At 46.7% G+C, this 20,343-nt stretch overlaps 2 protein-coding genes across 2 annotated transcripts; both read left to right on the top strand.

Annotated features, from left to right (window-relative positions):
• Positions 1-893: 893 nt before the first annotated feature.
• On the top strand, positions 894-7,213 carry LOC119911234. The gene is made up of 13 exons (XM_038730047.1): positions 894-1,011; positions 1,996-2,310; positions 2,400-2,509; positions 2,627-3,301; positions 4,344-4,560; positions 4,680-4,802; positions 4,895-5,067; positions 5,749-5,846; positions 5,951-6,099; positions 6,246-6,423; positions 6,508-6,640; positions 7,005-7,079; positions 7,154-7,213. Exons 1-13 carry the CDS (start codon positions 909-911, stop codon positions 7,160-7,162), a joined length of 2,358 nt encoding a protein of 785 aa, XP_038585975.1. The 5' UTR covers positions 894-908; the 3' UTR covers positions 7,163-7,213.
• Positions 7,214-14,282: 7,069 nt separating this feature from the next.
• Positions 14,283-17,164, top strand: LOC119911230 (zona pellucida sperm-binding protein 4-like). Its single transcript, XM_038730042.1, has 9 exons — positions 14,283-14,510; positions 14,630-14,752; positions 14,846-15,018; positions 15,700-15,797; positions 15,902-16,050; positions 16,197-16,374; positions 16,459-16,591; positions 16,956-17,030; positions 17,105-17,164. Exons 1-9 carry the CDS (start codon positions 14,501-14,503, stop codon positions 17,111-17,113), a joined length of 948 nt encoding a protein of 315 aa, XP_038585970.1. The 5' UTR covers positions 14,283-14,500; the 3' UTR covers positions 17,114-17,164.
• Positions 17,165-20,343: the final 3,179 nt, after the last annotated feature.

Raw genomic sequence — 20,343 nt, 5'->3', positions numbered from 1 at the left:
TATTTTTCTTCTAGTTAAAGACGCTGAAAGGTGTGATTTCTGATCCATCATCATGGAAGAACTTTAAAAGATAAAAGTCCGGCAATGCTCTGTGAAATACATTTGAACATAGCCGTTTACATGAAGCTTTTCTTTTGGAGACTGAAATGAAAGCCAGCTGAGTTTAATTATTTCAGTCAGTGAAATCCATCCATCCGTCAGTGAAATGAAGCATTTAAATGTTAATGACAACCTTTATTAGGTATAACTGTAAAGTGTAATCTATTCAACATCTTTGTGATAGAATGTATTTGTGTGATGCTTGTAAGATGGTTTTAGCTGTTGATTCTACTTTTGAGATGGAGAGTAGATGGTTTCATATAGTATTTAATCTATTTCAATGATTTTTTTAAACAATGACATGTACACACTGTACATGAGGAAGACAATGACAATATTAGAGACACCTCCAAATGTAATGCAGCACCCAAAGGAAAACCCTGTGTTGATTAAATGTGTAACAAGCAATATCCAAGGTGTTATTTAGAAAAATAAAATAACTGAACATGCTTGCAGTATTCAAAATGTTTGTCTGAAAGATAAATTCCAGTTATACTTAAGAAAAGATTTCAAAAAGTATTTGCACAGACTGTGTGCCTGTAACTTGTAACATAATGTCATACATTTACATCATTAAATGTTGGTCAGTTGATTTATTTTAAAAGAACTGTAACATCTTAGAAACATGAAATAGGCATTTCCTTTAGTAAACAGGCAGTTTTCATTCCCAAACCTGTGACTTTAGTTGAGTGCCAATCAGTAGTCACCAGGTGCACTCAATTGACTTCAAACCGCCACCCGCTCCGTTTCAAGAGGCTATATCTTTGTCTGGGTGCTCAGCAACTGCAGGAGGGCCTTCACATTGATTCATGGCTGGCGTCAGGGTAGAGCTGCTGCTGGTCCTGACTGCGACTCTGCTGGTTTCAGTAGAGGGATGGGCGCGGATCAAGAAAATTCAACGTCCCTCGCCAGGTAAACAACCACCAATGACACAGCACCGATAATAAGCGTGTGGTCACTCAAAGCAGGTTCTTGCAAATGTCGTCTTTTGCATACGTCTACAACTGGACCACTGTCATTTATGAGGGATGGTAACACGCAGACATCGCTTTGTAGCTGTCATTTACAAAGTCATGGACTTTATGATTGTAGTAGGTATGTGAACAAAATTGCAGTGTGGTCAAATGCTAAAACAAATTGTACAGCTGGAAAGGGCTTGAAATATACTTGAAAATGATAACAAGACCAGGTTTATTGCTTCAATAATTGCACAACACTGGTCATTTAAAAGCCAAAAGTAGTCCCTTACACTTGTCTTGTTTTCCCCTGAAGTTAAAGCAAAAGGTGTGACCCTACGGCATGGCTATAGCACACTCTGCTGGCTGCTTCTTATGTTAGTCAATTGAAGCAGATTTTGCGGGCAATAAAACTCCCAAGGTTGTTGTTCAAATTCATTGAAATTTTGTTCACTTGTAGTTTAGCAATTAAACTAAATATCTATTACAGTTGTTTACAAATGTTTATACTTCAGCAAAAAATGAGATTATTTTGTGACTTTGGCGCACTCACAATGCCAGTATTTCAATGGGAAACGAGGAGGTATCTATTATTCTGGCGGTGTAATGAATCAGAACCTGGAAGTTCTGCAAAAAGAGTAACTTTCTCAACACCGCAAGACGCCTGAGGGAAAAACCAGAGTTAACGTCTATCGGAACAAAGATGGCAGCCGCGATAGTGGAGATTGTCGTGTACCTAGTTTTAGCCTATGTATTTCCATCATATCAAGCATGGATGACCTGAGATGTCTGTGTTTCAGTCCACTCTAGCAACTGCTTAGTCATAAAGACTGGAAGAAACCATTTGGCTGGGCTGTCTACATCGATTTGACAGGAAATGGCTGAATTCTCTTTGACTGCAATCTGTGACATTGGTAACAATTGCCCCTCTCCACTCCAGATGACCGCAGGGAGGACGACAGCGGTGAAGATGCAGTTCTTGAGGATTCATTGCTTCAAGTTGAAGGTGCCACCGCCAGTGGAAACTTCTACAATTTTGCTAACCATGGAGACCAGATTGACACAGTAGATTCTAGTCCAAGAACATGGCGCAGAGGTACTGATAGTAGTTTCCAGATGGAATTTGACAATACCCCTTCAAGGAGCCAGACCAGCGGTACCAGTCGGCGTCGGACTGGGCTAGATGTGGTTTGCAGTGACGTTGGCTTTCAAATTACTGTGCTGAAAGGTTCATTAAGTGAAGTTAAAGTTGTGGGTATGTACTTGACTTTGCTGCCTATTTAAATGTCTTTATTTTGCTGAATGCATGTTGTAAACTGACTAGGCTTTCACTTCGTTCATCAGGCTCAAAGGACCTGCTGTCTGTTATGGATGCTCCAGAGTCTTGTGGTTATGAAGTGAACCCTTTGACTAACACCTTGGCTGTACCCTTTACCGGGTGCCATGTGAAACGGGTAGGCTTTGTTAAATGTACTTTGAAGTAATTGTCTTGGCTCTGTAGTCTATTATATTGGTGTAGTTTTGCATGTCTTGAATTGAGTTCTTACTTCAAAAAGCTCTTTGTATTACAGAGTAACCGCTACAGCCTGCAGTTGTTGTACGTCAATGCGTTTGATCAGACACAAGTTGCTACCGCATCTTGTGAGAGAAGCCTGAAGGTTGACCCAGGCGTATTTCCTGGCTCCAGTGGCCAATCCTATCCCACATTTAAGCGCATTGAGCCAATCCGAGCGCAGCCACAACGGCCTGCATGTCCGCAAAAGCCTGGCTTGCCCCTAGGGCCCGGCTTGCCGCAAGGGCCTTCATTGCCCCAAGGGCCCCAACAACCTGGGTCACCCCAAGGGCCTGGGTCGCCCCAAGAACCTTCATTGCCCCTAGGGCCTGGGTCACCTCAAGGGCCCGGATCGCCGCAAGGGCCTTCATCCCCGCAACAGCCTGGCTCGCCCCTAGGGCCCGGCTTGCCGCAAGGGCCTGGCTCGCCCCAAGAACCTTCATCCCCGCAACAGCCTGGCTCGCCCCTAGGGCCTGGCTCGCCCCAAGGGCCTTCATCCCCGCAACAGCCTGGCTCGCCCCAAGGGCCTGGCTCGCCCCAAGAACCTTCATCCCCGCAACAGCCTGGCTCGCCCCTAGGGCCCGGCTCGCCCCAAGGCCCTTCATCCCCGCAACAGCCTGGCTCGCCCCAAGGGCCTGGCTCGCCCCAAGACCCGGCCCCAAGGGCCTGGCTCGCCCCAAGGGCCTTCATCCCCGCAACAGCCTGGCTCGCCCCTAGGGCCCGGCTCGTCCCAAGGGCCTGGCTCGCCCCAAGGGCCTTCATCCCCGCAACAGCCTGGCTCGCCCCTAGGGCCTGGCTCGCCCCAAGGGCCTTCATCCCCCAAGGGCCTTCATGCCCCTATGGCCCGGCTCGCCCCAAGGGCCTGGCTCGCCCCAAGGGCCTTCATCCCCGCAACAGCCTGGCTCACCCCAAGGGCCTGGCTCGCCCCAAGGGCCTTCATCCCGCAAGAACCTTCTTGCCCCTAGGGCCTGGGTCGCCCCAACAGCCTGGCTCGCCCCTAGGGCCTTCATCCCCACAAGAACCTTCTTTGCCCCTAGGGCCTGGGTCGCCCCAAGGGCCTTCATCCCCACAAGAACCTTCTTTGCCCCTAGGGCCTGGGTCGCCCCAAGGGCCTTCATCCCCACAACAGCCTGGCTCGCCCCTAGGGCCTGGGTCACCCCAAGGGCCTTCATCCCCACAACAGCCTGGCTCGCCCCAAGAACCTTCATTGCCACTAGGGCCTGGGTCACCACAAGGGCCTGGCTCGCCGCAAGAACCTTCTTCCCCGCAACAGCCTGGCTCACCCCTAGGGCCTGGGTCGCCCCAAGGGCCTTCATCCCCGCAACAGCCTGGCTCGCCCCTAGGGCCTGGGTCGCCCCAAGGGCCCCAACAGCCTGGCTCACCCCTAGGGCCTTCATTGCCACTAGGGCCTGGCTCCACCCCTATGGCCTGGGTCGCCCCAAGGGCCTTCATCCCCGCAACAGCCTGGCTCGCCCCTAGGGCCTGGGTCGCCCCAAGGGCCTTCATACCCGCAACAGCCTGGCTCGCCCCTAGGGCCTGGGTCGCCCCAAGGGCCTTCATCCCCACAACAGCCTGGGTCGCCCCAAGGGCCTTCATCCCCACAAGAACCTTCTTTGCCCCTATGGCCTGGGTTGCCCCAAGGGCCTTCATCCCCACAAGAACCTTCTTTGCCCCTATGGCCTGGGTCGCCCCAAGGGCCTTCATCCCCACAAGAACCTTCTTTGCCCCTATGGCCTGGGTCGCCCCAAGGGCCTTCATCCCCACAACTGCCTGGATTGCCCCAAGAACCTTCATCCCCGCAAATTCATCCAACCCGAGCGCGGCCGCAACGGCCTGCATGTCCGCGACGGCCTGGAGCGCTCCTAGGGCCCGGCTCACCCCAAGGGCCCCCATCCCCGCAACAGCCTTCATCCCCGCAAGGGCCGCAACTACAAACATTGCCAATGACACATGGTCAGTACAAAGTATGTTCAGCAAATGTGCTGAATAGAAATGTTGTACAGTAACACTTTACTGGATTTTGGTTTTTTGATGTCAGAATTTGTTTATTTTTTTGGTCTTTGTCCTATTAGGTTGTGGCATCCCCACAGGAGAGCAGGTGACTTGTGGCCAGTCAGGAATATCATCCTCAGACTGTGAGATGATGGGATGCTGTGTGGATTCTTCTACATCTACCTGCTACTACCCAATGGATGGTGAGGCTTCTGATTAGGGAGAAGTGGTTTAAAAAAATGTTCAAATAGGAAATGTCTGTCTTTCAAGTGACTTTTGCCCCCCCTCTCTTTAGAGTGCACTGTTGATCAACACTTTGTGTTCGCCATTCGTGCCAACTCTGCATCAATCCCTGTGGACCCCACCAAGCTTGTTGTTTCTGGGAGTACAAACTGTAAACCAGTCATTGTCAACGACAAAGTTGCCATCTTTAAGTTCAAAAATTCAGAATGTGGAGTTCATGCTTATGTAAGTCATGCCCTTTGTGTTTACATTTTTCCCAGTGCACTTTCCACTTTGTTACTTTTTTAGCAAGTTGGAAGATGCTTCACAACTTGACCTCCGTAAAACTTAATTTAAAAGCTTAGTCCTAGTTAAGCTATATTCACACTGCAGGCCTTCATGCTCAATTGAGATTGACTGAACAATTAGCAAGATCCTTGAAGGGGAGATGATTTTATTTTCTGCAATGGGGTTACTACCTATACTGTGAACAGAAGGGATTACATTTAACTTTCAGTTAAGTTGCTAGAGACTTCATGTTCTCTGACAGGCAGAAAAAGGCCTGTCCCTGAGACTCTTGTCCCAAATACAGGCAGCACGTTTAATGCTGCAGCCCTCCGTTTGCCTCGACTTCCTCGCCCTGACCTGCCATTGTAGCGCACGGTTATGTCACAGGTTGATAGTGTTGCATCTAGATTTCAGATTTTTAACTGTGCTGTAAGGTGCACAGAATATTATGTGTTTCTCAATGTGGTGGTCATTAAAAGAGCAGATTGCTAAATCACAAGTAAAGGGATTTTATAAATGCACTCACTCTAAACATACTGGGAGTCTTGGAGGGTGTGCTTCAGGCCTTACATTATGCATGCTGTGTAATCTGCTGGGAAACCTGAAGCAAACAGCTGACAAGTTGACTTTTCTTGACAGGAAGTTGGTGAGACGATGATCTACCTGGCTGAAGTGCAGACTGTCATCCAATCTCTGACCCTCCAGTATGGCGTAATTGCAACACGTGATCCACTCAGGTTAGTGTTACACAATACACTTTGACTCTGTGGGCACAATTCTACCACTCTGTTGTGTTTTTGTGTAGTGCTAAGCTTAAATGTTAACCCACGTATCTGCATAGGTTCATGGTTGAGTGTCGCTATAGCAAAGCAGGCGTTGCTCCGCAGTCACTAACCAGCGTTGGCTACATGGTGAAGACCCCGAGTTCCACCTTGCCGTCAGCGGTCCTCTCTAATGGCTTATATGCTGTTGACTTGAGAATTGCTAAAGGTTGGGTATTTATGCCTTATTTTCTATACCAATTGCAACAAGTACAATCTTGATTCTGCTGGAGTAGGATTGCATACGAGTAGCTCTGAAATATGGACTTGTCAAATTCATTGACTGTTTGCTCTTTGTCTGTCTAACCCCAACAGATCAGACGTATTCAAGCTACTTGCCCACAAATAATCAGCCCTTGCGACTGCTCCTTGGCAGTCCAGTCTATCTTGAACTGCGCCTGATATCACCAAAACCAGATGCGGTAATCCTTGTCAACTACTGTGTAGCTTACCCTCGCTCTGCAAGGAATGCACTGGTGCTTATTTATGAAGGGTAAGCATGACCGAACTCCATGTGTACTAAAACACACCCTCCTCGCCCTCTTTCTGCCTAACCATGAGTCATATTTGTCTCCAGGTGTCCCAACCTTTATGCTCCAAATGTGTCCCTCCTTAAAATCATTGACTGCAAAAATCGTCATCAGAGGCGGTTTGTGGTTGAAGCCTTCCAGTTTATGGTTCAAAAGACAAACAAATACCTTGATGAAGAAGTGAGTAATCAGGAAGCCGTTATGGGTCTAAATGGTCAAAGCTATGCTGTGTACAACTGCCCTGACACAGTAATGTGGTGACTTGTTCATTAAGTTGTCGTTTTTTACAAATAGAACCGTAACCTGTTGACTAAATGTATTCTATCCCGCTATTATGATTGCAAAGTGGAAATGAAATTTACCAAATATGTCAATGTAATATTTGTCTAGCTTTCAAGTGTTAAGTGTCTGCTCCAAACTGAATTGCCTCCACTTGAGATTTTGTACTTTAGAGGCAACAGTGCTGTCATTCTGTGGAAAATGCATATGGGATGTATAAACTGTTTCTGCCATGGTGAATGGTGTTTTGTTTTTCCCCCTGTAGATCTATTTCATGTGCTCTACAGAAGTGTGTTTACCAGCAGATAGGCCATGTGAACAACGGTGCTTTGATGGAAAGGTGAGTCTGTAAACTATGCCAATGTGCTATCAGCTCAGTGTATTTAAAAGTCTAATCAATTTCTTTTCTTCCAGGCACCATAAGGATGCTGCAGAAGACTTGGGGGGGAATAAATCGCATTTTATAACACAGTATACCAGGTCTTGTGGTTTTTGTTGATGTAGACTTGTAAGTCTGTAAATGACTTGTGTGGGGTGAAACGGTGACACTGTTCTTACAAGGATACTGTTGGTAGTGATCTTCAGCCTTTTGAGCAGAGGAATCTATCCACTGTATATTGTAGATAAAGAGGGAAAATGAGAATGCAAATATCCCTAGAGGATCAACGGAAACACCTCAGAATAATGCAGTACTTCAACACCAAAACTACATCCTCCCCAGTTGAAAAGTACTTGGATGATATATTGGGTTGTGAATGGTGTGCTATATAAAGGTAACATGACAAGGGAAAATACGAGTACTGATCAAGTTTTATTAGTGGTTGGACTTTGTTGAAGAGACTGCACAAAATGACATTCTGAGAATTATGAAGAAACAGAGATGCAGCTTAAAAATGAGGGCAGAAAGCTGGACAAAAAACCCATTACTATGTTCATATCTAAATGTGTCTGTATTAAAACAACAAAGATGATGACATTTGTAAACCGTAAGACGGCGTCTTCAGTTCTGGCATGCATTTATGACCCCTTAGTAGCTAATGGTCATAATTTTTTACATAGAGCAGAAATTTACTTTTCAGCTGTATCGCTGCCTCTTGAGCTTGCAGTGTAAATGTGATTTTTAGTTTTTATGTAGATTGTCTGTGGTGCACAACCATCTGGTCCATCAATGACAAAAAATACCACTGCTTACTTCATAAAAGCACAACTTTATTCACTGATTTTGCTGAAACTGGATCATATTTGATGGAAAATATTTCCTGGTTTCAGGCCTGGCGCCAGGATGAAGTGACTGAGGGGGCAGTTAAAAATGATGAGGGGGAAAATCTTTGTGTCAGACATGCTCACAAGTCTTTGAGCTAGAGTCCAAGGCCCAAGCCCTGAACCCTCAGACTTTACTGACGTCACTGGCTCAAAATGCTGTGAACGGGACAGCACTTTATCACGTTACCTTGACGACGCTGAAACACATTGCGCACCTTTTATGTTTTTGCCTTGTTTTTAAGTCCTGCAGGCGATTGCCCTACAGAGTGGAGGAGAGGTAGCCTAAATGTCAATATATATTTGTCAATAATCATTAATACACTATAGTTGGTCAAATGGCATCGTTATCATTTCCCATTCCCTTTTAAAGCCAGGTGCGCATGTACTTTGGCGCATTGCTATTATGGTGCTTTCAGACCAAAAGTGAAGCAATCGTTTGGGGCGGTGCGTTTACATACAAAGTCAAATATAAGGCCAACGCCTACAAGGGAATTTCTACTTCACTACTAAAAAAAACACCCAGGTTTTTCTTTTGGCTCTAGAGAATAAGATTACAAGAAAGGACATTAATGTTTTAAATGATAAAGACTTTTGAATAGTCTGCTTATTTGACTTGTGGTGCAGTAGTAGACTATATGGGTGTTTGTGTTCTTGTACTGAAATATTTGCAATAAACTCTTTTGCCACCCCCGAGAAATTTCGGTGTCTTATTTTATATTTTTCTTCTAGTTAAAGACGCTGAAAGGTGTGATTTCTGATCCATCATCATGGAAGAACTTTAAAAGATAAAAGTCCGGCAATGCTCTGTGAAATACATTTGAACATAGCCGTTTACATGAAGCTTTTCTTTTGGAGACTGAAATGAAAGCCAGCTGAGTTTAATTATTTCAGTCAGTGAAATGAAGCATTTAAATGTTAATGACAACCTTTATTAGGTATAACTGTAAAGTGTAATCTATTCAACATCTTTGTGATAGAATGTATTTGTGTGATGCTTGTAAGATGGTTTTAGCTGTTGATTCTACTTTTGAGATGGAGAGTAGATGGTTTCATATAGTATTTAATCTATTTCAATGATTTTTTTAAACAATGACATGTACACACTGTACATGAGGAAGACAATGACAATATTAGAGACACCTCCAAATGTAATGCAGCACCCAAAGGAAAACCCTGTGTTGATTAAATGTGTAACAAGCAATATCCAAGGTGTTATTTAGAAAAATAAAATAACTGAACATGCTTGCAGTATTCAAAATGTTTGTCTGAAAGATAAATTCCAGTTATACTTAAGAAAAGATTTCAAAAAGTATTTGCACAGACTGTGTGCCTGTAACTTGTAACATAATGTCATACATTTACATCATTAAATGTTGGTCAGTTGATTTATTTTAAAAGAACTGTAACATCTTAGAAACATGAAATAGGCATTTCCTTTAGTAAACAGGCAGTTTTCATTCCCAAACCTGTGACTTTAGTTGAGTGCCAATCAGTAGTCACCAGGTGCACTCAATTGACTTCAAACCGCCACCCGCTCCGTTTCAAGAGGCTATATCTTTGTCTGGGTGCTCAGCAACTGCAGGAGGGCCTTCACATTGATTCATGGCTGGCGTCAGGGTAGAGCTGCTGCTGGTCCTGACTGCGACTCTGCTGGTTTCAGTAGAGGGATGGGCGCGGATCAAGAAAATTCAACGTCCCTCGCCAGGTAAACAACCACCAATGACACAGCACCGATAATAAGCGTGTGGTCACTGAAAGCAGGTTCTTGCAAATGTCGTCTTTTGCATACGTCTACAACTGGACCACTGTCATTTATGAGGGATGGTAACACGCAGACATCGCTTTGTAGCTGTCATTTACAAAGTCATGGACTTTATGATTGTAGTAGGTATGTGAACAAAATTTGCAGTGTGGTCAAATGCTAAAACAAATTGTACAGCTGGAAAGGGCTTGAAATATACTTGAAAATGATAACAAGACCAGGTTTATTGCTTCAATAATTGCACAACACTGGTCATTTAAAAGCCAAAAGTAGTCCCTTACACTTGTCTTGTTTTCCCCTGAAGTTAAAGCAAAAGGTGTGACCCTACGGCATGGCTATAGCACACTCTGCTGGCTGCTTCTTATGTTCTTAGTCAATTGAAGCAGATTTTGCGGGCAATAAAACTCCCAAGGTTGTTGTTCAAATTCATTGAAATTTTGTTCACTTGTAGTTTAGCAATTAAACTAAATATCTATTACAGTTGTTTACAAATGTTTATACTTCAGCAAAAAATGAGATTATTTTGTGACTTTGGCGCACTCACAATGCCAGTATTTCAATGGGAAACGAGGAGGTATCTATTATTCTGGCGGTGTAATGAATCAGAACCTGGAAGTTCTGCAAAAAGAGTAACTTTCTCAACACCGCAAGACGCCTGAGGGAAAAACCAGAGTTAACGTCTATCGGAACAAAGATGGCAGCCGCGATAGTGGAGATTGTCGTGTACCTAGTTTTAGCCTATGTATTTCCATCATATCAAGCATGGATGACCTGAGATGTCTGTGTTTCAGTCCACTCTAGCAACTGCTTAGTCATAAAGACTGGAAGAAACCATTTGGCTGGGCTGTCTACATCGATTTGACAGGAAATGGCTGAATTCTCTTTGACTGCAATCTGTGACATTGGTAACAATTGCCCCTCTCCACTCCAGATGACCGCAGGGAGGACGACAGCGGTGAAGATGCAGTTCTTGAGGATTCATTGCTTCAAGTTGAAGGTGCCACCGCCAGTGGAAACTTCTACAATTTTGCTAACCATGGAGACCAGATTGACACAGTAGATTCTAGTCCAAGAACATGGCGCAGAGGTACTGATAGTAGTTTCCAGATGGAATTTGACAATACCCCTTCAAGGAGCCAGACCAGCGGTACCAGTCGGCGTCGGACTGGGCTAGATGTGGTTTGCAGTGACGTTGGCTTTCAAATTACTGTGCTGAAAGGTTCATTAAGTGAAGTTAAAGTTGTGGGTATGTACTTGACTTTGCTGCCTATTTAAATGTCTTTATTTTGCTGAATGCATGTTGTAAACTGACTAGGCTTTCACTTCGTTCATCAGGCTCAAAGGACCTGCTGTCTGTTATGGATGCTCCAGAGTCTTGTGGTTATGAAGTGAACCCTTTGACTAACACCTTGGCTGTACCCTTTACCGGGTGCCATGTGAAACGGGTAGGCTTTGTTAAATGTACTTTGAAGTAATTGTCTTGGCTCTGTAGTCTATTATATTGGTGTAGTTTTGCATGTCTTGAATTGAGTTCTTACTTCAAAAAGCTCTTTGTATTACAGAGTAACCGCTACAGCCTGCAGTTGTTGTACGTCAATGCGTTTGATCAGACACAAGTTGCTACCGCATCTTGTGAGAGAAGCCTGAAGGTTGACCCAGGCGTATTTCCTGGCTCCAGTGGCCAATCCTATCCCACATTTAAGCGCATTGAGCCAATCCGAGCGCAGCCACAACGGCCTGCATGTCCACAAAAGCCTGGCTTGCCCCTAGGGCCCGGCTTGCCGCAAGGGCCTTCATTGCCCCAAGGGCCCCAACAACCTGGGTCACCCCAAGGGCCTGGGTCGCCCCAAGAACCTTCATTGCCCCTAGGGCCTGGGTCACCTCAAGGGCCCGGATCGCCGCAAGGGCCTTCATCCCCGCAACAGCCTGGCTCGCCCCTAGGGCCCGGCTTGCCGCAAGGGCCTGGCTCGCCCCAAGAACCTTCATCCCCGCAACAGCCTGGCTCGCCCCTAGGGCCCGGCTTGCCGCAAGGGCCTTCATCCCCGCAACAGCCTGGCTCGCCCCTAGGGCCCGGCTTGCCGCAAGGGCCTGGCTCGCCCCAAGAACCTTCATCCCCGCAACAGCCTGGCTCGCCCCTAGGGCCTGGCTCGCCGCAAGGGCCTTCATCCCCGCAACAGCCTGGCTCGCCCCTAGGGCCCGGCTCGTCCCAAGGACCTTCATCCCCGCAACAGCCTGGCTCGCCCCTAGGGCCCGGCTCGTCCCAAGGACCTTCATCCCCGCAACAGCCTGGGTCGTCGCAAGGGCCTGGCTCACCGCAAGGACCTTCATCTCCGCAACAGCCTGGGTCGTCGCAAGGGCCTGGCTCACCCCAAGAACCTTCATTGCCACAACAGCCTGGCTCGCCCCTAGGGCCCGGCTCACCACAAGGGCCGTCTTCCCCGCAACAGCCTGGATTGCCCCTAGGGCCTGGGTCGTCCCAAGAACCTTCATCCCCGCAACAGCCTGGATTGCCCCTAGGGCCTGGGTCGTCCCAAGAACCTTCATCCCCCCAACAGCCTGGGTCACCGCAAGGGCCCAGCTCGCCGCAAGGGCCTTCATCCCCCCAACAGCCTGGCTCACCCCTAGGGCCCGGCTCACCCCAAGGGCCCCAACAGCCTGGCTGGCCCCTAGGGCCCGGCTTGCCACAAGGGCCTTCATACCCGCAACAGCCTGGCTCGCCCCAAGAACCTTCATTGCCCCTAGGGCCTGGGTCACAACAAGGGCCCCAACAGCCTGGCTCACCCCTAGGGCCCGGCTCACCACAAGGGCCTTCATCCCCGCAACAGCCTGGCTCGGCCCAAGAACCTTCATTGCCACTAGGGCCTGGGTCACCGCAAGGGCCTTCATCCCCGCAACAGCCTGGCTCGCCCCTAGGGCCTGGGTCGTCCCAAGAACCTTCATCCCCACAACAGCCTGGCTCGCCCCTAGGGCCCGGCTCACCGCAAGGGCCGTCTTCCCCGCAACAGCCTGGATTGCCCCTAGGGCCTGGGTCGTCCCAAGAACCTTCATCCCCGCAACAGCCTGGATTGCCCCTAGGGCCTGGGTCGTCCCAAGAACCTTCATCCCCCCAACAGCCTGGGTCACCGCAAGGGCCCGGCTCACCACAAGGGCCTTCATCCCCCCAACAGCCTGGCTCACCCCAAGGGCCCCAACAGCCTGGCTGGCCCCTAGGGCCCGGCTTGCCACAAGGGCCTTCATACCCGCAACAGCCTGGCTCGCCCCAAGAACCTTCATTGCCCCTAGGGCCCGGCTCGCCCCAAGGGCCTTCATCCCCACAACAGCCTGGCTGGCCCCTAGGGCCTGGGTCACCGCAAGGGCCTTCATCCCCACAACAGCCTGGCTGGCCCCTAGGGCCTGGGTCACCGCAAGGGCCGTCATCCCCACAACAGCCTGGCTGGCCCCTAGGGCCTGGGTCACCGCAAGGGCCGTCATCCCCACAACAGCCTGGCTGGCCCCTAGGGCCTGGGTCGTCCCAAGGGCCTTCATCCCCAGAAGAACCTTCTTTGCCCCTAGGGCCTGGGTCACCGCAAGGGCCTTCATCCCCGCAACAGCCTGGCTCGCCCCTAGGGCCTGGGTCACCCCAAGGGCCGTCTTCCCCGCAACAGCCTGGATTGCTCCTAGGGCCTGGGTCGTCCCAAGGGCCTTCATCCCCAGAAGAACCTTCTTTGCCCCTAGGGCCTGGGTCGCCCCAAGGGCCTTCATCCCCACAAGAACCTTCTTTGCCCCTAGGGCCTGGGTCGCCCCAAGGGCCTTCATCCCCGCAACAGCCTGGCTCGCCCCTAGGGCCTGGGTCGCCCCAAGGGCCTTCATCCCCGCAACAGCCTGGCTCGCCCCTAGGGCCTGGATCGCCCCAAGGGCCCCAACAGCCTGGCTCACCCCTAGGGCCTTCATCCCCACAAGAACCTTCTTTGCCCCTAGGGCCTGGGTCGTCCCAAGGGCCTTCATCCCCACAAGAACCTTCTTTGCCCCTAGGGCCTGGGTCGTCCCAAGGGCCTTCATCCCCACAAGAACCTTCTTTGCCCCTAGGGCCTGGGTCGCCCCAAGGGCCTTCATCCCCACAAGAACCTTCTTTGCCCCTAGGGCCTGGGTCGCCCCAAGGGCCTTCATCCCCGCAACAGCCTGGCTCGCCCCTAGGGCCTGGGTCGCCCCAAGGGCCTTCATCCCCGCAACAGCCTGGCTCGCCCCTAGGGCCTGGATCGCCCCAAGGGCCCCAACAGCCTGGCTCACCCCTAGGGCCTTCATCCCCACAAGAACCTTCTTTGCCCCTAGGGCCTGGGTCGCCCCAAGGGCCTTCATCCCCACAACAGCCTGGCTCGCCCCAAGAACCTTCTTCCCCGCAACAGCCTGGCTCACCCCTAGGGCCTGGGTCGCCCCAAGGGCCTTCATCCCCACAAGAACCTTCTTCCCCGCAACAGCCTGGCTCACCCCTATGGCCTGGGTCGCCCCAAGGGCCTTCATCCCCACAAGAACCTTCTTTGCCCCTATGGCCTGGGTCGCCCCAAGGGCCTTCATCCCCACAACTGCCTGGATTGCCCCAAGAACCTTCATCCCCGCAAATTCATCCAACCCGAGCGCGGCCGCAACGGCCTGCATGTCCGCGACGGCCTGGAGCGCTCCTAGGGCCCGGCTCACCCCAAGGGCCCCCATCCCCGCAACAGCCTTCATCCCCGCAAGGGCCGCAACTACAAACATTGCCAATGACACATGGTCAGTACAAAGTATGTTCAGCAAATGTGCTGAATAGAAATGTTGTACAGTAACACTTTACTGGATTTTGGTTTTTTGATGTCAGAATTTGTTTATTTTTTTGGTCTTTGTCCTATTAGGTTGTGGCATCCCCACAGGAGAGCAGGTGACTTGTGGCCAGTCAGGAATATCATCCTCAGACTGTGAGATGATGGGATGCTGTGTGGATTCTTCTACATCTACCTGCTACTACCCAATGGATGGTGAGGCTTCTGATTAGGGAGAAGTGGTTTAAAAAAATGTTCAAATAGGAAATGTCTGTCTTTCAAGTGACTTTTGCCCCCCCCTCTCTTTAGAGTGCACTGTTGATCAACACTTTGTGTTCGCCATTCGTGCCAACTCTGCATCAATCCCTGTGGACCCCACCAAGCTTGTTGTTTCTGGGAGTACAAACTGTAAACCAGTCATTGTCAACGACAAAGTTGCCATCTTTAAGTTCAAAAATTCAGAATGTGGAGTTCATGCTTATGTAAGTCATGCCCTTTGTGTTTACATTTTTCCCAGTGCACTTTCCACTTTGTTACTTTTTTAGCAAGTTGGAAGATGCTTCACAACTTGACCTCCGTAAAACTTAATTTAAAAGCTTAGTCCTAGTTAAGCTATATTCACACTGCAGGCCTTCATGCTCAATTGAGATTGACTGAACAATTAGCAAGATCCTTGAAGGGGAGATGATTTTATTTTCTGCAATGGGGTTACTACCTATACTGTGAACAGAAGGGATTACATTTAACTTTCAGTTAAGTTGCTAGAGACTTCATGTTCTCTGACAGGCAGAAAAAGGCCTGTCCCTGAGACTCTTGTCCCAAATACAGGCAGCACGTTTAATGCTGCAGCCCTCCGTTTGCCTCGACTTCCTCGCCCTGACCTGCCATTGTAGCGCACGGTTATGTCACAGGTTGATAGTGTTGCATCTAGATTTCAGATTTTTAACTGTGCTGTAAGGTGCACAGAATATTATGTGTTTCTCAATGTGGTGGTCATTAAAAGAGCAGATTGCTAAATCACAAGTAAAGGGATTTTATAAATGCACTCACTCTAAACATACTGGGAGTCTTGGAGGGTGTGCTTCAGGCCTTACATTATGCATGCTGTGTAATCTGCTGGGAAACCTGAAGCAAACAGCTGACAAGTTGACTTTTCTTGACAGGAAGTTGGTGAGACGATGATCTACCTGGCTGAAGTGCAGACTGTCATCCAATCTCTGACCCTCCAGTATGGCGTAATTGCAACACGTGATCCACTCAGGTTAGTGTTACACAATACACTTTGACTCTGTGGGCACAATTCTACCACTCTGTTGTGTTTTTGTGTAGTGCTAAGCTTAAATGTTAACCCACGTATCTGCATAGGTTCATGGTTGAGTGTCGCTATAGCAAAGCAGGCGTTGCTCCGCAGTCACTAACCAGCGTTGGCTACATGGTGAAGACCCCGAGTTCCACCTTGCCGTCAGCGGTCCTCTCTAATGGCTTATATGCTGTTGACTTGAGAATTGCTAAAGGTTGGGTATTTATGCCTTATTTTCTATACCAATTGCAACAAGTACAATCTTGATTCTGCTGGAGTAGGATTGCATACGAGTAGCTCTGAAATATGGACTTGTCAAATTCATTGACTGTTTGCTCTTTGTCTGTCTAACCCCAACAGATCAGACGTATTCAAGCTACTTGCCCACAAATAATCAGCCCTTGCGACTGCTCCTTGGCAGTCCAGTCTATCTTGAACTGCGCCTGATATCACCAAAACCAGATGCGGTAATCCTTGTCAACTACTGTGTAGCTTACCCTCGCTCTGCAAGGAATGCACTGGTGCTTATTTATGAAGGGTAAGCATGACCGAACTCCATGTGTACTAAAACACACCCTCCTCGCCCTCTTTCTGCCTAACCATGAGTCATATTTGTCTCCAGGTGTCCCAACCTTTATGCTCCAAATGTGTCCCTCCTTAAAATCATTGACTGCAAAAATCGTCATCAGAGGCGGTTTGTGGTTGAAGCCTTCCAGTTTATGGTTCAAAAGACAAACAAATACCTTGATGAAGAAGTGAGTAATCAGGAAGCCGTTATGGGTCTAAATGGTCAAAGCTATGCTGTGTACAACTGCCCTGACACAGTAATGTGGTGACTTGTTCATTAAGTTGTCGTTTTTTACAAATAGAACCGTAACCTGTTGACTAAATGTATTCTATCCCGCTATTATGATTGCAAAGTGGAAATGAAATTTACCAAATATGTCAATGTAATATTTGTCTAGCTTTCAAGTGTTAAGTGTCTGCTCCAAACTGAATTGCCTCCACTTGAGATTTTGTACTTTAGAGGCAACAGTGCTGTCATTCTGTGGAAAATGCATATGGGATGTATAAACTGTTTCTGCCATGGTGAATGGTGTTTTGTTTTTCCCCCTGTAGATCTATTTCATGTGCTCTACAGAAGTGTGTTTACCAGCAGATAGGCCATGTGAACAACGGTGCTTTGATGGAAAGGTGAGTCTGTAAACTATGCCAATGTGCTATCAGCTCAGTGTATTTAAAAGTCTAATCAATTTCTTTTCTTCCAGGCACCATAAGGATGCTGCAGAAGACTTGGGGGGGAATAAATCGCATTTTATAACACAGTATACCAGGTCTTGTGGTTTTTGTTGATGTAGACTTGTAAGTCTGTAAATGACTTGTGTGGGGTGAAACGGTGACACTGTTCTTACAAGGATACTGTTGGTAGTGATCTTCAGCCTTTTGAGCAGAGGAATCTATCCACTGTATATTGTAGATAAAGAGGGAAAATGAGAATGCAAATATCCCTAGAGGATCAACGGAAACACCTCAGAATAATGCAGTACTTCAACACCAAAACTACATCCTCCCCAGTTGAAAAGTACTTGGATGATATATTGGGTTGTGAATGGTGTGCTATATAAAGGTAACATGACAAGGGAAAATACGAGTACTGATCAAGTTTTATTAGTGGTTGGACTTTGTTGAAGAGACTGCACAAAATGACATTCTGAGAATTATGAAGAAACAGAGATGCAGCTTAAAAATGAGGGCAGAAAGCTGGACAAAAAACCCATTACTATGTTCATATCTAAATGTGTCTGTATTAAAACAACAAAGATGATGACATTTGTAAACCGTAAGACGGCGTCTTCAGTTCTGGCATGCATTTATGACCCCTTAGTAGCTAATGGTCATAATTTTTTACATAGAGCAGAAATTTACTTTTCAGCTGTATCGCTGCCTCTTGAGCTTGCAGTGTAAATGTGATTTTTAGTTTTTATGTAGATTGTCTGTGGTGCACAACCATCTGGTCCATCAATGACAAAAAATACCACTGCTTACTTCATAAAAGCACAACTTTATTCACTGATTTTGCTGAAACTGGATCATATTTGATGGAAAATATTTCCTGGTTTCAGGCCTGGCGCCAGGATGAAGTGACTGAGGGGGCAGTTAAAAATGATGAGGGGGAAAATCTTTGTGTCAGACATGCTCACAAGTCTTTGAGCTAGAGTCCAAGGCCCAAGCCCTGAACCCTCAGACTTTACTGACGTCACTGGCTCAAAATGCTGTGAACGGGACAGCACTTTATCACGTTACCTTGACGACGCTGAAACACATTGCGCACCTTTTATGTTTTTGCCTTGTTTTTAAGTCCTGCAGGCGATTGCCCTACAGAGTGGAGGAGAGGTAGCCTAAATGTCAATATATATTTGTCAATAATCATTAATACACTATAGTTGGTCAAATGGCATCGTTATCATTTCCCATTCCCTTTTAAAGCCAGGTGCGCATGTACTTTGGCGCATTGCTATTATGGTGCTTTCAGACCAAAAGTGAAGCAATCGTTTGGGGCGGTGCGTTTACATACAAAGTCAAATATAAGGCCAACGCCTACAAGGGAATTTCTACTTCACTACTAAAAAAAACACCCAGGTTTTTCTTTTGGCTCTAGAGAATAAGATTACAAGAAAGGACATTAATGTTTTAAATGATAAAGACTTTTGAATAGTCTGCTTATTTGACTTGTGGTGCAGTAGTAGACTATATGGGTGTTTGTGTTCTTGTACTGAAATATTTGCAATAAACTCTTTTGCCACCCCCGAGAAATTTCGGTGTCTTATTTTATATTTTTCTTCTAGTTAAAGACGCTGAAAGGTGTGATTTCTGATCCATCATCATGGAAGAACTTTAAAAGATAAAAGTCCGGCAATGCTCTGTGAAATACATTTGAACATAGCCGTTTACATGAAGCTTTTCTTTTGGAGACTGAAATGAAAGCCAGCTGAGTTTAATTATTTCAGTCAGTGAAATCCATCCATCCGTCAGTGAAATGAAGCATTTAAATGTTAATGACAACCTTTATTAGGTATAACTGTAAAGTGTAATCTATTCAACATCTTTGTGATAGAATGTATTTGTGTGATGCTTGTAAGATGGTTTTAGCTGTTGATTCTACTTTTGAGATGGAGAGTAGATGGTTTCATATAGTATTTAATCTATTTCAATGATTTTTTTAAACAATGACATGTACACACTGTACATGAGGAAGACAATGACAATATTAGAGACACCTCCAAATGTAATGCAGCACCCAAAGGAAAACCCTGTGTTGATTAAATGTGTAACAAGCAATATCCAAGGTGTTATTTAGAAAAATAAAATAACTGAACATGCTTGCAGTATTCAAAATGTTTGTCTGAAAGATAAATTCCAGTTATACTTAAGAAAAGATTTCAAAAAGTATTTGCACAGACTGTGTGCCTGTAACTTGTAACATAATGTCATACATTTACATCATTAAATGTTGGTCAGTTGATTTATTTTAAAAGAACTGTAACATCTTAGAAACATGAAATAGGCATTTCCTTTAGTAAACAGGCAGTTTTCATTCCCAAACCTGTGACTTTAGTTGAGTGCCAATCAGTAGTCACCAGGTGCACTCAATTGACTTCAAACCGCCACCCGCTCCGTTTCAAGAGGCTATATCTTTGTCTGGGTGCTCAGCAACTGCAGGAGGGCCTTCACATTGATTCATGGCTGGCGTCAGGGTAGAGCTGCTGCTGGTCCTGACTGCGACTCTGCTGGTTTCAGTAGAGGGATGGGCGCGGATCAAGAAAATTCAACGTCCCTCGCCAGGTAAACAACCACCAATGACACAGCACCGATAATAAGCGTGTGGTCACTGAAAGCAGGTTCTTGCAAATGTCGTCTTTTGCATACGTCTACAACTGGACCACTGTCATTTATGAGGGATGGTAACACGCAGACATCGCTTTGTAGCTGTCATTTACAAAGTCATGGACTTTATGATTGTAGTAGGTATGTGAACAAAATTTGCAGTGTGGTCAAATGCTAAAACAAATTGTACAGCTGGAAAGGGCTTGAAATATACTTGAAAATGATAACAAGACCAGGTTTATTGCTTCAATAATTGCACAACACTGGTCATTTAAAAGCCAAAAGTAGTCCCTTACACTTGTCTTGTTTTCCCCTGAAGTTAAAGCAAAAGGTGTGACCCTACGGCATGGCTATAGCACACTCTGCTGGCTGCTTCTTATGTTCTTAGTCAATTGAAGCAGATTTTGCGGGCAATAAAACTCCCAAGGTTGTTGTTCAAATTCATTGAAATTTTGTTCACTTGTAGTTTAGCAATTAAACTAAATATCTATTACAGTTGTTTACAAATGTTTATACTTCAGCAAAAAATGAGATTATTTTGTGACTTTGGCGCACTCACAATGCCAGTATTTCAATGGGAAACGAGGAGGTATCTATTATTCTGGCGGTGTAATGAATCAGA

This window comes from Micropterus salmoides, unplaced genomic scaffold (assembly GCF_014851395.1).
Source record: "Micropterus salmoides isolate LMB-PRFRI ecotype aquatic unplaced genomic scaffold, ASM1485139v1 Ms_hic_scaffold_1976, whole genome shotgun sequence".
Taxonomy (NCBI): Eukaryota; Metazoa; Chordata; class Actinopteri; order Centrarchiformes; family Centrarchidae; genus Micropterus; species Micropterus salmoides.
This window is presented reverse-complemented; position numbering and strand designations above follow the sequence as displayed.